The following is a 16,931-nucleotide window of genomic DNA, read 5'->3' on the forward strand; positions in this document are numbered from 1 at the left end:
TATTATGTTTTGTATTTTTTTTAAGTTATTCATCATTCAGTACAGAACACTAAACAAACAGCTATATTCCATTCAACACAAAGTAGTTCAGAGGGGTAAAAATGTCATTTTACACAATCATTCAGAGGTGCAACCAAACAACACTTTACTGGTTCAGCACTTATTGGTTCAGAGCCTATTACCTATTCAGACCTCTTATTCATTCAGCACTTATTGGTTCAGATGTTGCCAAACAGCCCCTAATTCTTTTCTGATCCACATTTTTCCAACCACTCTTTCTACCGGCCACCACCACCTTCAACTACCACCTGCCGACCACGACTACCGCGACTTTTAACTAAACGTTTTAATTGAGTTAGAGCAACTACCGATACTTTTAATTGAACGTTTTAACTGAGTTAGAGCCAGAGAACAAACTGGCGACAAACTCGTAAGATCAAGGATAAAAATAACTATTTTTAAACTATTGAAATAAAATTAATGACCAAACTATAGAGAGCAAAATGAAAATCAACTCTTTATGTTTTGTGGTTCCGCGTACCCGTTTTCGTGCGACATAGCTTATTATTTTATATTATCCCGTAAATACTTGAGGGGGTGAATGCAACAAAGTGGATAACAACTGTGAAGCGAGTTTACGTTTATACCCTTGGCGTAGAAAGCGGCCATACGCCCTTGCGTTGCGTATATACAACGCTTATCCCTAATCTCGCATCCATCTCTCCCTCTCTCTCTCTTCAATTTCCTAATTCGATCTCCTCACCTCTTCGATCCATTCAGGTAACGTTTCTTTCAATTTGTTGAGCACCGATTACATTAGATCTATTGTGTAATGATTTGATGAATTCTTTTGCGATTTAGGAGTTACGATGCTTTTCATTAAATTATGTTCTTCCGGCATCGTTAGATTTTTAATCAATCCTTTTGTTGCCAACCGTTTGAATTCGTATGCGTTTTTGCTGCTTATGAAATTACTAGGGCTAATATTTTGTTCTTTTTTTCATGTGATCTTTTTAGGGTTGGTTCATATTGCATTTTTTTTTTGATATTGTAAGTAATTGATAAGGATCTAAAATTTGTAAGCTTTCGCTTGGTTTTGCGCTTCTATTTAAAAAAAAAAAACAGTTGTTTAATTTATATTAAATATTGTTTTAAATTATAAACATGGTCCTCATATCTCAAATTAAAAAAAAATTATGAATAGAAAAGGCTAAACAGTTAGTTCCATGTTGCAAATTGTCTGCCTCACGCGGGCCCCGGTTTTTGGAGCTCCATTCGTGTCCGCAGGTCGTGCGGGCACGCACGAGTTCAACCAAATTCCAGTTCAGAAACTCATTTTTTTGCACCCCTGCGTGCGGGTAAGACTTGTGGTAAAAGATGTCTTAAAGCTACAATGGAGTAGTAAAGGCTTTACCTTATAAACAACCAATGTGGGACAAAGTATTTACCACCTTTTGAGACTTTCATTCACATACCCAAAACTTCCAACATATAAGTCCTAAACTTTTGCTACTAACTATTAGCTACATGATCGTAAATGGCATATATAATAGTTTTTTTTTTTTTTATATATATATGTGGAATCTTATTTATTTTTAAAGCATAACATATTTTTTATATTTTTTTCTCTATATATTTTCTTAAAAAAGCCCACGCTTTTTTTGCGCCTTGCGCCCTAGGCTCCGGGCAAGGCCGATGCGCCTTGCCTCGCCTGCGGCTTTGACAACATGGTATAAATATGAATCAAACCAGCGGAAGACTTGGTTAGGTTTAGATGGTTCGGCCGGTTTTAACAGTATGCATACACTTATAGCAATACTCATATAGCACCTGTTGATTCCTATGTAATCAAAGTCGCACAAGCGCTCGCCTAGGCACATCAATAGTGCCTTGCATCCATCAGGCTGAAACATCTAAATAGGGTTTGGAACCAAGCCTAAAACATGTCTACAACCACTAAATTGGCCTTTTATACTGTGCATCTTGCTTAAAATGCCCTAGCCATTGCACCTAGGCGACAGGCTCACCCTTTGCGTCTTGTGTTTGCCTAGCGCATAGTTATCGATAGCGAAGATAGTGTTCGCTATCGCGCGCTTCGTAGTGAATCGACCATATCTCGCAATATGTTACTTAGCGACTCCATAGCATGATTATAGCGAGATTCCGACGACGAATTCTGGCTCTGGTGCTGTAATTTCTGCCGGAAACCTGCCGGAAGCCAGGAGGAAGAAGAAGAGAAAAGAGCGGCTGCGTGTTTACGTGTTTTAGCTTTTAGGGTTAAATAACTTTTTGGATTTAAACCTTTAACCCCTCTATCTTTTCACTAGTTAACATATAGTCCCTAAAACTTATAAAAATTTACATAATTGTGTAAAACTAGTTTGAGTATTTTAACATTTAACCCCCTCTATCATCACTAGTTTACATTTGGTTCTTAAACTTCAAAATTTATACATAAAAAGTATAAAATTAACATTATATATATATATAAAAATTATAAATAGCTATTTTTTATTTCTTAAATTTTTAACTACCTTATCGCTAAACACGAAATAGCGGGCGCTATTTCGTCGCTATCGCTACGCAGCATATAGGTACCTCGTCGCTATTTGTCGCTATTCGCTATCGATAACTATGGCCTAGCGTCTTTCATTGTAGTCTACAGTATCATCTATTTTTTGTCACGTTATTTGATGGGAATTCTAGACATTTGACATGTATTCCTCAAAAGTGTTCAAATTTAATATGCATTTAGTAGCTACAAGCTGATTGTGTTATACCTTATATTTCAGTTTGCACTTTTCTGAAGGAATAGAGAACATTGCTTGCTTGCTTGTTTGTTTGTTGCTACAAACCCTAGTACTCAAATTTCATGTCTGAGATCGACCTTCAGATTCCAAGCGCCTTTGGTATGTCTAGCCTCGCTATTTTTAATCTAAAGAATATTGTAGTGATTCCTAAGATCATCTGAACTTGTATATGATTTTGGTTTTTTGGGGCAGATCCATTCGCTGAGGCAAATGCAGAGGACTCAAGTGCAGGGTCCAAAGAATACGTTCATATACGTATACAACAACGAAATGGTAGGAAAAGCCTGACAACTGTTCAAGGGTTGAAGAAAGAATTCAGCTACAATAAGATACTTAAGGACCTCAAAAAAGAATTTTGCTGCAATGGTACTGTTGTTCAAGATCCAGAACTTGGTCAAGTAAGCAAACATTTCTTTTGATTGTAATAATTATGGTGTATCTAAATCTTTGGCTTGGCTTGGCTTGTGAAACACTATGTTTGTACTCCTAGAAATACTGTCTTTTACCTCCCTATTCACCTATTGTATAAATAATATAAACTGTGGGGTTTAGGGGTGTAAACGAGCCTGGCAGAGGCCGAGCTCGATTGGGCTCGAGCTTGGCTCGTCATGTTTTTATGAAGCTCGAGCTCAGCTTGGTTCGAGCCTACTTATTTGAGCTCGAGCTTGGCTCACGAGTAAAACCCAAAGCTCGAGCTCGACTTGAGCTATTTTTAAGAACAACCTTATACGAGCTAAAAAATCGGCTCGAGCTCGCTTTAATATCGCTTAAACAAGCCAAAGCTCGGCTCGCCAATGTTATCATCATTACTATATTATATATAAAAATAAATAATTTTTTTGTTTGGGCTCGCGAGCCTAAATGAGCTTTGTATTTCAGGCTCGAGCTCAGGCTCGATAACTAAACGAGCTCGGGCTTGTTCGAGCTTTTAACTGAGCCGATAACGAGTAGCTCTCGAACATCTGGGCTTGTTTACACCCATAGTGGGGTTAATTAGTCAAAATTTGGTTTGATGGTTTGGATCGTGCTATAATGCAGGTCATCCAACTTCAAGGTGATCAGAGGAAAAACGTGTCCACCTTTCTTGTTCAGGTAATGAATTTCAGCACTAGTTACTGCTATATCACATAAAATTGTCTCTTATTTCTCCTTTTCTTATCTCTAAACAGGCTGGAATCGTGAAGAAAGAGCGCATCAAGATTCATGGTTTCTAAATGCTGATTGTCAATTTGTCATCTGATAACGCTTTCATTGGGACTTGTTTCGTCAATTGTGTTTGCTTTAGTGCCTGTTTCTCCTTTTGATATTTATGCTTGTTTTCCAACATTACAAAGCTTGTAGAATCTTTGATGATTGTAACCTCATGGTGGTTAATCATAATTTATCAATTCTGATATTCTCTTTGCTCGGAACACTGCTGATCGTTTTTTTTCTGACCCGGGAGTGTAAGCATCTATATCAGGTTTGAAACCGTGGTGCTCGTTTATGTATACAGACCCACCCGATACTTATTTTCTAAAAAGCTGGTTGATTTAGGTCATTTTTGTCTGCTTGGGTTTGTTTGTACTTCTACAGTGGATCAAAATGGCTAGTGTTGAGGTGAAATGCAGCTTGTGCGAATTACACATGGCCAGTTCTTATAAGAAATTGGTTGATACAGGTCATTTTGGGTTTATTTATATGAGATTTGTAGGGTTGGGTTAATTTAGGTCTTCTCTTAAACTTTCTAACGTACCAGTTGCCACAACTCACACCACCGGTGACCTTCAGCCATCCACTAATAGTCGTCAGATCAGAAGTCAAATATAAGACCATGTGTAGTGATTTGGGTGAATGAAGACCCTACCCTTGGGCGTTTTCCGCCATATGATAGTACAGTTTTCCGCCATGTGGCAGTACAGTCAGCAAGGGACATCATTGGGCGTTTTTCTAAGACTATCCGCATCAGTGAAAGGCTATCCTTTCTACAAACAGCCTAATCAGCATGCCACATCAGCTTTTCACTTATTCTTCCCACAAACACTTTTTACCCACAACAATAACATATATATCCTTCCCACAAACAACCTTATTATAATTATTTTATTAAATTTAAACTAAATAAAAAAAAAAAAAAAGAAAGGACCCACCATTCCCTCATTCTTCACCATTCTTCCTCAAGAATCCTTAAGAATGAACACCCTTCATGTCATCCTCTACAACACCCACTAATCCATCCCTCTCACAAATGCCCTCCACATAGGCTAAGAATCACCTACAAACATCCTTGATGTGGATAGTCTAAATGGGTGTAGTGTGGATGTGGACATTATATTAAAAAGGGGTCTTAAACAATTAAATAAAAAAAATCCAAAAAATGGTATTGGGCAATCATAGGAAAGAATGCATGTGATTGACCAAACAATTGGATGTTTGGCGTGGTTTTGAAAAAAAAAAAAAACGCCCATGGGGGTGGGAGTGGGGCATGATTGGGCGTGTTTAGGGGCTTTTTTTTTTAAATCACGGCCACGAGCTTTTGGGGAAAAAAGACAAGTATAACCAACTTTCTTTAAAACAAATTCTTAGTATTTCCAAACAAAAATAGAATTATAACCATGAATAATACAAACAAATTATGAATAATTATAAACTAAAAAAATGGAAGCATCTAATCCCAAGGGCTCAAAGTGCATTCTTCAGGCAATTTAGGAAACCTCTCAGTGTCTTTGCAGTAGTCATATATCACCAAGTTCCTTTGAACCCAAGCAAAATCCAGTTTCTGATCTTTTGTAAGATGCCATGCTTCATATTGATCCCACCAATGTTCCGTCGTAGTTGAAACACATTCAGGGTAAGGCTCTTTCCATTGACACCCATCAACAGTGAAATCCTTATATGACGAAACAAACGGCGCCTTTTTCCAGTCTGTTTTCTCAAGACCGCCTCTCGTTGCCCAGTCGTCAGCATTCCATATGCTCGAGAACAAGTACATCGGTTTTTGATTTGGGAAGAAGTTGTTCTCGTAGTCGGCGTTCTTGAATACTCTCACCGGGACTCTATCCACAAAGAATCTGTTGACATTGTTCAAAGAAAATGATATAAAACTCAACTAAGGATTACTCAAATGGGTTGAGTACGACAAACAAGAACATGATTATTTTCGTGTCGTGTCAGAAATTGTCACCCCAGCTGAAAAATGACATGATTGATCCCATCCGCCAAGTTTGTTAACGACATGAGCCCGGTCCATTTATTTAAAAAAACAATTTGAACAAAATGAGTTGGGTTAACCAAACATAACCCCAGTGTTCACATAATAAACCAATTGAACCATAATGGATTAACCCATTTTCTGTTAATGGTTTACCTGTTTCAACCCGTTCGACCCGTTATTTAAAAATGTTCGACCCAAATATTTAGCTAACTTACATTATTTGATGGGAATTCCACAAGATGGAATAAGTGTGGTACTCAAGAGTTGGATCAAACCAAAGCTTGTGCCTCATCTCCCTGTTTCCAGTCCCGTTTTTGTAGATATTGGTCTGGATCAAATACGGTTCACCGGTTCGGTTCCCAAGAAACTCGAAATCAAGCTCATCTCTTGTTGGCCCTGCACCATCCTCCGTACACATCTACATAATGCACAAAATTAATCATCTTGTAAAACACTAAAATTATGCTAAAATGGTACATAAATTTAGCTTTAAATCCAAAAGTTAATAAGCTTCCCAAACCGTTAGAAAACTACCTAACCGTCCAAACAAAGCAAGTTGACTGGTTTGAATTTTGTTTTCACAGTTCTTGTTTGAAACTTGGAACTGGTCATTTAGCTTTTTATTATTATAGAGTGAATTTCAAGATTTTCCTTTATCTTTATACCAATTTTCAGGCGCTCTCCTTTATGTATAAAATTGACGAGTTTTCTCCTTTATGTTTTCATATCATACACATTTTGTGTCCTTTAGGCCTAACCCAGTTAGTTTTTTTCAGTTAAATTTGGTCATATGCTTTGCACATGAAGGCATTTTTGTCAATTCAAAGGTAAGTTCAATGGCAGATTTACAGCTCCAAGCTTCTGCAACCTTTGAATTGACAAAAATGCCATTTGCAGATGACCAAATTTAACTGAAAAAACTAACTGGGTTAGACCTAAAGGATAAAACGTGTATGATATGAAAACATAAATAATAAAATTCGTCAATTTTAAACATAAAGGACAGCGCCTGAAAATAGGTACAATGATACAGGAAAATCTTTGAAATTCACTTTATTATATATTATGTATTATAAAAATGAAATTTATAATACATATATAGGTATAAATGTATAATCATGATCCATCTTTTTATTACTTTAATAGAAACTAAGGATTTGAGAATAAAAAATCAAAGATCCGGAAAGAAGACATACATAGTAAGCGGTGACAACTCCGGCAGAATCACCTCCGACCAACTTAAGCTTCATACTGAACCACCCGAATCTGTACTTTTGTTTTGTCTTAAACCCACAACCTGTTTAGTTTCATAACTCAAACTCTGACCACATTCAAGATAAAGAATTTTACCATACGATTAACTATAACAATGATCACCTGTGTCATTGTCCAAGGAAAGATACCAGATCTGACCATCTTCAGAGGTTTTGAAATGATTTTCAGACCACATGATGCTGAAATTATCCTCAAATGAAGATTTTGGTTCAGCGGAACACATGGATGCAGCCATCGCCAGATACACGAGCATGCACCAGATCGCAGCAGCCGATGCCATTGAAGCTTTCTTCTCCATTGTGTTGAACCAAGTGAAAGCTTTCTCTCGTGACTTTATATATACATACATATTATTATAATTATGTGATGTGAGAGACAATATAATTATGGTGATTCTTTGTTTTTGTCATTTGGGCAAATAGTTTTTACAGTTAAAAAAAAATAACATACATATATATCGGATTTTTTTCTAAAAAATACGTGCCCCTTGAAATCACTGTCCTTGTGCAGAGGTCCTCCCGCACACCATCAAAGCCGCCACTGCGTTTAACGAACAAGTTTGGATCAAAATTGGCCTATTATTTATATAACTTTTAGTTAATCCGAGCTAAACTTAAACTTGTAAAACTACTTACAAACTGAGGCTAACCTTTAGATTCTTTGTTGTGAGGTGGCGTCCCATGCCACCTCACCTTGATATGGCGCTATATACCAAATACCAAAACGAGACCACTAAAGGGGGTTGCCAAGAGGGGAGGCGTTGCCCCCCTTAACGAGCATATACAGAGATAGATGGTGAGGGTATGTGAGAAAGAGTGAGGCTTTTTTTTTTTTTTTTTTTTTTTTTTGAACTAATCACGTGATGCCAAATTTTACACTTTTTTTAATTAAAGGGTAGGTTACTTAAGGCCTTATTATCTCGTAGCAAGGCTTTAATGCATTTTTTAGTTAAACCATAACATATATTCTTAGAAAAGCTCAAAACAAGTTTAGCTTGAGCTCTTCTTAAACGAGGCGATGTTACACCCCTATAAGTTGTGAACCATGAAAAATGGTTTATAAACCTAAATTGATAAGTGGTTTGATTTAACTTATAACCTAGTGCTCTAGTGGTATGATAATTGTTCCTGAACAAAAATGGTGTATGTTAAATACTTGCGAATATAACGTTAGTTGATATTTAGGTGTAAAAGGTTTGTTATCGAAAGAAAAAGCGGTTTGGTTTGACCAGTTTAATTGCGTAAACTTAACCGGTTATCTAGTTTTATTTTATTTTTAATATTCAATGGTGTTTATAATTTAAAATATGTATCATTTACAACTAACACATCCTTTTTTGCTAAACATGTACAAAAGAAAATAATTTCCCCAACATGGAACAAGAGTTTTCTCTCTCTCTATATATATTTTAATATTTGCTTGAAAATAATATGTATTTTATTATTATACAAAAATTAAAAGAAAATCGATATAGGAAGATGGAAGATCCAGGCTGCGTCCGGGTGGAGGTAGTAAGCCAGTAGGTCACATGTTACATGAAAGAACGTGACATTGTTGGGCTTTATTCTTTTTAACTATATCAATTGAATATATATTAATATATTTTCTATTTCCAAATAATTTAAGTCATCGTTTTATCTCTCTATATCTCTATATTTTTTTTTTTTTTTCTGAAAACTAGTAAGTTTATGTACAACTACAAAGTCATGTATCTTGTAGTTGTATGCGTAAAATTATTATGAAATTACCATAACACATTTAAAAAGGTAAATTAACTTTTAGGATCGTGACCAATGAAAATTATAAGTCATAACTTTCACTTTTTTGTCAAGTACAATCTCATTTGAACAAAAGAGTAATTTCGTATGTCTCTAATAGACAACCAACTATTTTCTTTTATCTCAATCGAAGTATTGTAAATTGTTATGAAAAGATATAAATGAAAGCCGGAAACATTTGATGGGATAGGATTGCGTTTAGCAATAAAAATGAAAGAATACATTATATACTATTATATTACATCTCCATTGAGACTTTATAATTAGAGAAAAATGTCCGGATAGTCCCTGTGGTTTCGCCTTTTTTCACCTATAGTTCTCAACTTTCTAAAACTATCTGAATAGTCCCCAAGTTTTCATTTTTTGTTCCCGGATAGTCCCTGGGTCTAACTTTAGTTTGTTTTCTCTGTTAAGAGGGTGTGAAATGACAAAAATACCCTTTCCTTAAAAGGCCAAACCATAGGGACTATCCGGGCATCTTTTTCATTTTTATTTATAAAACCCCACCACCACACTTTATCTTCAACCTCCACCCACCATCACCCTCCTCCACCCTCCACCATCGCCGCACACCCCCTTTTCTCCTCTCCCCCTCGTTCTTCTGATCCAGCGATCGAAGCGCCTCTTTAAAACCCTTTTCTTTCCAACAAACAGACACACAGTGGGATCCTAAAACAACAACCTCAAATGGCAATCCCTAAGGTCTTCACCACCTCCAACCTCTAACTACAACCACCCCCTCCAACCTCCAACAACAAACACCACCATCTTCGAATGCACCCTGTCACTACCGAAACCGCTACCACCACCATCTCCGCAACCTGTCACCACCGTATGCCTCTCTCTAAACTCAAAACACCACCACCGCTTATGGCAGTCACCCCCATCTCCTGTGACGAACACCACAACTTAGAGAAATTTCATTTCTACGCTAGTGATGGACTCGGATCTTCGATTACGGTGATGAAGTTTCGATTACGGTGATGAAGTTTCAATTGTATGTACAGAATCTTGATATCATTCTGTAACTTTCAATAAAATATTAATACCCTTGAAAATAGTGAAAATTTGTTAGGGTTTTGCCTTGAAATTTATTTGGAATTAGTTTTTTTGAAGAAAGATTTTAGCTTTTTAGGGATTTGTCTGTATAAAAAATGGATTACTGTCAAGAAAGTGGAAATGTTGTTCAAATAATTACTGGAGGGGCACCAAGAACTGGAATTGATAATATGGGTGATCAAGCAATTTGGGCAACAGAGGATGAATACGTTAACTGGAACAGCGAGTCATTAACCGACGCCTCTTCGAATTCGAATCATAACGGGAGACAATCGCAAACAAGATTCGGAAGCGAAACACCAAACAGGAAACCGTCAGGTGATTCGTAGGCTAATAACCGATCAAAAGCGATAGGAAAAATGTTTTTCAAGACGAAAATGTGCTGCAAATTCAAGGCGGTGGTGGCTGTAAGTGGTGTTGGGTGTTGGTGGTTTGCACGGCTGTCGGCTCTGTAAAAGGATGACCGGCAGCCGGCCGGAGGCACTGGATGGCCGGCAGCCGGCCGGAGGCACTGGATGACTGGCAGCCGGCGATGGTGGAGGGTGGAGGAGGGTGATGGTGGGTGAAGGTTGAAGATGAAGTGTGGTGGTGGGGTTTTATAAATAAAAATGAAGAAGATGCCCGGATAGTCCCTATGGTTTAGCCTTTTAAGGAAAGGGTATTTTTGTCATTTAACACCCTCTTAACAGAGAAAACAAACTGAAGTTAGACCCAGGGACTATCCGGGAACAAAAAATGAAAACTTGGGGACTATTCAGGTAGTTTTAGAAAGTTGGGGACTATAGGTGAAAAAAGGCGAAACCACAGGGACTATCCGGGTATTTTCCTCTTATAATTATAAGGATTGATGCAACATGACTAGTACTTCACCAAGATTTTTTCTAATATCATTTTCTTTTCTTAATTCATAATATTTTGTCTAAGCCAATAAGAAATTATGTGTTTAATAATGTTTTTCTTTTCTTATTAATATTTACTTGATCATAAAGTTGATAATATTTTTTTAATGATATTCATCTAAACCAGTACTGTGATTAACCGAATCGATTTTTAACAGAAACGATACCCATTTCAATTTTATGGTTTTTTATCGATGTAAATCTACTGAGGTAAAACACGTGTTGATAACTTTTGGACATGTCACTGATTTATTTTTTGAGCTTTCTCTTTTGATAGACATAACGAATATTGGTGCTATAGCAAACCAAATCGCTACTGTCTGATCTCTCATTGCGTAGTGCAGGGGAAACACACTAGTTAAACATTAAAACACACAATTACACAAGTACAAATTAAAACATGTAAACACACAACTACATAAATTAATAACCAAAGAGGGAATCGGGTGGACGAGCGGTCACTATCCCTATCACACGTCCAAGCTCTCGTATCGATAATCAGAACTTTCTGATAATGGATAAATCATTTCCTCGTCCGTCCTTGGTATATATTCCGTCTCGGCGTCAGTTTCATACCCCTCGGCCCAAATTGGGTCTTCTTGTGTCGGATTGAGGTATGTTAGTGTAAGAGTGTTTGCCACTAGAGGATGATGCCTTTCCTTAATTCTTATTCCTGCTAATTGTAGTTGACTAAATGTATAATTATATACCCAGTTCCACTCTTCTACATTCGAATCGTTAGGATGCTGTGGACGGTAGACTTCAAAAACTGGAGGCGGTGGGCTTCAAGGCGATAGGTTTGAAGGTGGAGGGTTTGAAGATGAAGGGTTTACACGATGACAGGTTGATCTTTGAAGGTTGAAGATGATGGATTTGAAGATGGAGGGTTTATACGACGACGGGTTAATCGTCGACGGTGTGAAGGTCTCGCTAGTTAACATTTAAATTTGCACCTTGAAGTTGACATTGGATAAAGTCATACATCTTAAGATTTATAAATAAATAGTTTAGTAATAAGTAAAATTGTTTTTCCCAAAAAGAAACATGAGACATGTTACCAAAATTCTCCTAATCCACATGCACCCCTCACGTGCTTCACCTTCTGTAGTGTCGGTGTAATACCTAATAATTGACTCTCACTCAAAAGCCAGCTGGTTTATATATTAATATTATTAACAAATTTTCATGGATATAATTTTCCTCTTTTGTTTATGTAACCATTAATATTCGCCGCTAAAGATTTATTGACATCGTCCAGGGAAAGATACCAGATCTGACCATCTTCAGAGGTTTTGAAATGATTTTCAGGCCACATGATGCTGATGCCATTGAAGAACATGAAGCAAAATCTGAGGTGAACTTAAACTTGTAAAACTTCTTACAAACTGAGCCCAAGCTTTAGACTCTTTGTTGTGAGGTGGCGTCCCATGCCACCTCACCTTAATATCGCTACACACCAAATACCAAAACGAGCAGAGGCGGAGGATAGTGGGTGTCGGGGGTGCACCCGCCCACCCCAATATTTCGGTTAGAAGTGTACAAGTTGCGATTTTTCGTCCGAAAATTTTAAAATTATATAGGATCGCCCCCCAGATTATTTTTCCTAAATTGTATATTCTAAATATTTATAAACTTTGTATATAAATGATGGGTAGTTTGGTAAATATACACTTTATTTTATTTGGAACTATTATTATTTGACCCGATTTGAATCGAATAGCCAACCCGACCAGACCCGAACCGAAACATAACGATAGGAAAAAAGTTTTTGGGTCCCATTACTTTACGCCCCCTCGAAACTTTTGGTCAAGCTCCGCCACTGAAAACGAGACCGGGTTGCCAAGAGGGGAGGCGTTACCCCCCTAACGAGCGTATACAGATATAGATGGTGAGGGGGTGTGAGAAAGAGTTAGGCTTTATTTTAACTAATCACGTGATGCCAAATGTCACAATTTTTTTAGTTAAAGGGTAGGTTAGCTAAGGCCTCACTATCTCGTAATAAGGCTTTAATTCGTTTTTTAGTTAAGCCATAACATATAGTCTTAGAAATAAAGCTCAAAACAAATCGAGCTTGAGCTTTCTTAAACGAGGTGATGTTACACCCCTAGTTGTGAACCATGAAAAATGGTTTATAAACCTAAATTGATAAGTGGTTTGATTTAACTTATAACCTAGTGCTCTAGTGGTATGATAATTGTTTATGGACAAAAATGGTGTATGTTAAATACTTGCAGATATAACGTTAGTTGATATTTAGGTGTATTAGGTTTGTTATCGAACCAAAATGTGGTTTGATTTGACCAGTTTAATTGCGTAAACTTAACCGGTTATCTAGTTTTATTTTATTTTTAGCATTCAATGGTATTTATATTATAATTTAAAATATGTATCATTTACGAGTAATACATCCTTCTTGCTAAACATGTACAAAAGAACTCAATAATTTCCCCAACATGGAACAAGAGCTATATATATATATATATATATATATAGGCCGGTTATCATACAAATACTCTAATCGTACATTATGTACGCGTCGACCACAACCGTCGGGTCATCTTCCTTAAACAGCGCGTTTTTCTATTAAATTTATCAACATACGATTCATAAAAAAGAAACCGCCAAGGTTAAAAACGTCAAATTTAAGATCAAAACACCTCATAAACGGTAAACAAAACCTCAAAAATCATAACGAATGATCCTAAATCAAAACCAAAAACGAAATTATAACAATTAACCAAAAATCGATCGATTCTTATTCACCAAATCGATCGATTCCTATTCAGCAAATTCTTCTGAGAAAATGAACTTCTGATGAATTTAGAAATTCTGTATGCATTGACTATCGAAGAAGATGATGCAGTTTGTCAAATCATGTGCGAAACGTCGACAATGCAAATGCGAATTCGGTATAAAAAGAATTCTTTGACATTTCATATAGTTTGCGAATTCATGGGATGCATATGCGATATCAGTAAAAAAAGTTAAGAATTCTTTGAGATTTCATATAGTTTGCGAACTTCAGGATAATGCACATGCGATTTCAAAACTTTACAAAATCTTTTCATATAGTGTGCGATTTCAGATAAATTACACATGCGATATCATAAAAAGGATATTTAAATGTTTGTTTCTTACAGTTTGCGAATTACTTTCGAATCAAGTGCGATTTCGAATAAGGAAGAGTGCAAAAAAAAACTTAAAAAAAAATACTTTGTAATAAAAATGCAAAAAAAAAAAAAAAAAAAAAACTACCAATCTTAAAAACTAAAAATGATATTATTTTATATAAAAAAAACTTAATTTATTAACGATGTGACTATAATTTGACATGTAATGATGAATTTTACAATAAATACTACTGAACTTACCACCCTACCTATATAATAAATTTACTATATTAATATAAAAAACCTTGATAACTACCTTCCATATTAAGACATAGAAGACCAAATAAAACACACACAAAAACACAGACAAAAACAAAAATGGCATCTGAAGATATGGAAAAAATAAAAAACATTGCAATCAAGGAGTTATTGTCAACTCGCACGTTGACAGAAATAAGCACTGATGTCACCTCTTCTCATCTGGTTCTTGATGTGCAGGGCAAAATCCTTGAACAAATCAAGAACAATCAAGCAGTATGGGAAAAGCTACTTCAAGAACCACCATCAAGCTTCAGAGACAAAGCTTTGGATCACATAAAAGAGCAATCTCGAGCTGATGACTTAGCCTTCTCTTTCCTGACAGATGCTCTAAACACAGTGAAGGAGAAGATGGAGTTCAGCTCTACTGAACGTGACAAAATCTTTGCTTCAAGTAACTAAATTTCTGTTAAATCGTTTTATGGTTGTAGCTGTGTTTGACAATAACCACTATTTTGTATTTTGGATACATGTTTTGAACAAATCTTATGCTTTAATATAATTTAAAATCGCATGAATGAATTAGGGATCTTTGCCATAATAACATAAAAAAAAACAAGATAACTCAAAAAATCGCATGTATTAAAAGAGAAATCGCATTTGAAAAATCATATAAACTAAATATAAACTGATGCATATAAAATCGCATGTTTATAATACTAAAATCGCATGTGAAAAATGATATACATAAATGAATATAAAATCGCATGTGTTTCTATATATATTCGCATTTACATTTAAAAAAACATTACTCATCCTCGTCATCTTCATCTCCAGACACCTCTTCCCACTGATCTTTTTCTTCAGATCCATCATCACTAATGTAATCTTCGAAGTCATCTTCCTCTTCGTCGTCTTCACCCTCATTGTCTTTGTCTCTCAAACCATCTTCAATCTGAACACCCTTCATCTTCTTTTTTTGCTGTTTACCTTGTTGTTTGGCTTTCAGCTCCTCGCAAGTCCGAATGTCATGACCTTTTACATTGCATACACTACATGTCCTTGACCTTTTCCCTTTGCGGCTGATCATTTGTTCCTTCTTAGATTTAATCCTTCTATGCGAGCCGCGACCTTTGTTTCTTATACCAGCCGACACACGAACAGTAGGGGGAGCATTAGTTACTGGTTGTTGATAACCAATCAACTTTGAAAATCGGTCAAATTTTGGATCAAGTTGCTTGGTTATGCGACTTTGATCAACTCTCTCTTTAAGCTGCATCATTTGATCCCTCACTAAAACAAGTTGATCAAGGTCGGAAATCAAATTACTAACCAAATACTCCCCTGTATGAATGATTTCACGAGCAATCCGTTTAGCCTTGTGTTGCACATCCTTACCACCAATATTTAGATTATACTTCACATTTAACTCATTGGGCACCACATCTTTCGCCCATCTCTTCGTAACATATTTGTTTGGAATTTCTTTAACACCAAACATCTTGAAAAGAAAATAGATGTGTTTACATAGCAACCCATACTGCTCAAAACGCAAACAGCTACACTGTGCAGTTACATCATTCTCGAGATTCTTGAACCACACCTAGCAAATAACCAAAAAAAAAATAAAATAATAATAAGATTTAAAATCGCATGTATAAACATAACAATTTCGCATGTTTAAACAATCATGTAAGTGAGTAAAATTAATATCGCATGTGGAACATAACAATTTCGCATTTCTAAAAAATAATGTAAAATAAATAAACTAAATCGCATACGTAAAAGTAACAAATTCGCATATCTAAAAAAACATGAAAAATACCTCCAATAAACCATCTTCATGTGCTTTAAAGTCCTTCAGCAATATTCTGATACGTGGACCTTCAACTTTGGTGTCCATCGGCAAACATTCGGCAATTGTTCCATGTATCTCTAATTGCTGATCAAAAAATGTAGACCTGGTGTAGATCTTAGCAGCATCTTTTTCCAATGTAGTTTGACTCCAATCAGCTGGCTCAGTATATCTTGAAATATGATCATTTTTTCTATGATTGAACCTTTGAACATCCATTGCCCCATCAAAATGATTCATAAACTCTACGAGTGTGAGTTGTGAATTAGCAACCTGACAAAAAAAAAATGGTTCTCACTCTCTGATCTTGAAGTTGTTCTCATAAGACCTGACATTGGCTCATGCCGGTAAAAAGCCGGAATCCACATGGATCTCATCCCAAACATATCATCAATCCATTTGTTTTCAGTAAGACCAAATTCAATCATCACCAACTTCCACTGTCTCTCGAATTCTTCGGGCTCAATCGAATCATTCCAAACAATGTCGCACATCCTCCTTTTAAACTCATCATTATTGCACAACTCGTGCCCAACCTTTAACAATAAATGCATTTTATATCAGTCTATTACAAAAAGCTATAATAATAAAAAATAACACCAAAAAAACACAAAAAAATGTTGCATGCTCTACCTTATCTGCCACTTTTTTCATTATGTGCCACATACACAATCTGTGTCTGCTAATAGGGAAA

At 36.1% G+C, this 16,931-nt stretch overlaps 2 protein-coding genes across 3 annotated transcripts; one reads left to right on the forward strand and one right to left on the reverse strand.

Moving 5' to 3' along the window:
* Positions 1–600: 600 nt before the first annotated feature.
* Positions 601–4,213, forward strand: LOC110944196 (protein translation factor SUI1 homolog). 2 transcript variants are annotated; one of them, XM_022185908.2, is made up of 5 exons: positions 601–780; positions 2,793–2,909; positions 3,003–3,208; positions 3,849–3,902; positions 3,980–4,213. In XM_022185908.2, exons 2-5 carry the CDS (start codon positions 2,873–2,875, stop codon positions 4,022–4,024), a joined length of 342 nt encoding a protein of 113 aa, XP_022041600.1. In that variant the 5' UTR covers positions 601–780; positions 2,793–2,872; the 3' UTR covers positions 4,025–4,213. The 2 variants fall into 2 exon arrangements, with proteins under 2 accessions (XP_022041600.1, XP_022041615.1); XM_022185923.2 differs by having other exon boundaries at positions 607–780; positions 2,810–2,909.
* Positions 4,214–5,339: 1,126 nt separating this feature from the next.
* LOC110944188 (probable xyloglucan endotransglucosylase/hydrolase protein 8) lies at positions 5,340–7,611 on the reverse strand. The gene is made up of 4 exons (XM_022185901.2): positions 7,381–7,611; positions 7,200–7,300; positions 6,219–6,421; positions 5,340–5,860 (listed from the first exon to the last, which is right to left on the reverse strand). The coding sequence occupies exons 1-4, from the start codon at positions 7,574–7,576 to the stop codon at positions 5,458–5,460; spliced, it is 903 nt and encodes a 300-aa protein (XP_022041593.2). The 5' UTR covers positions 7,577–7,611; the 3' UTR covers positions 5,340–5,457.
* Between the last annotated feature and the right edge of the window lie 9,320 nt (positions 7,612–16,931).

The sequence above is a fragment of the Helianthus annuus genome, chromosome 1 (genome assembly GCF_002127325.2).
Source record: "Helianthus annuus cultivar XRQ/B chromosome 1, HanXRQr2.0-SUNRISE, whole genome shotgun sequence".
NCBI classification, from domain to species: domain Eukaryota; kingdom Viridiplantae; phylum Streptophyta; class Magnoliopsida; order Asterales; family Asteraceae; genus Helianthus; species Helianthus annuus.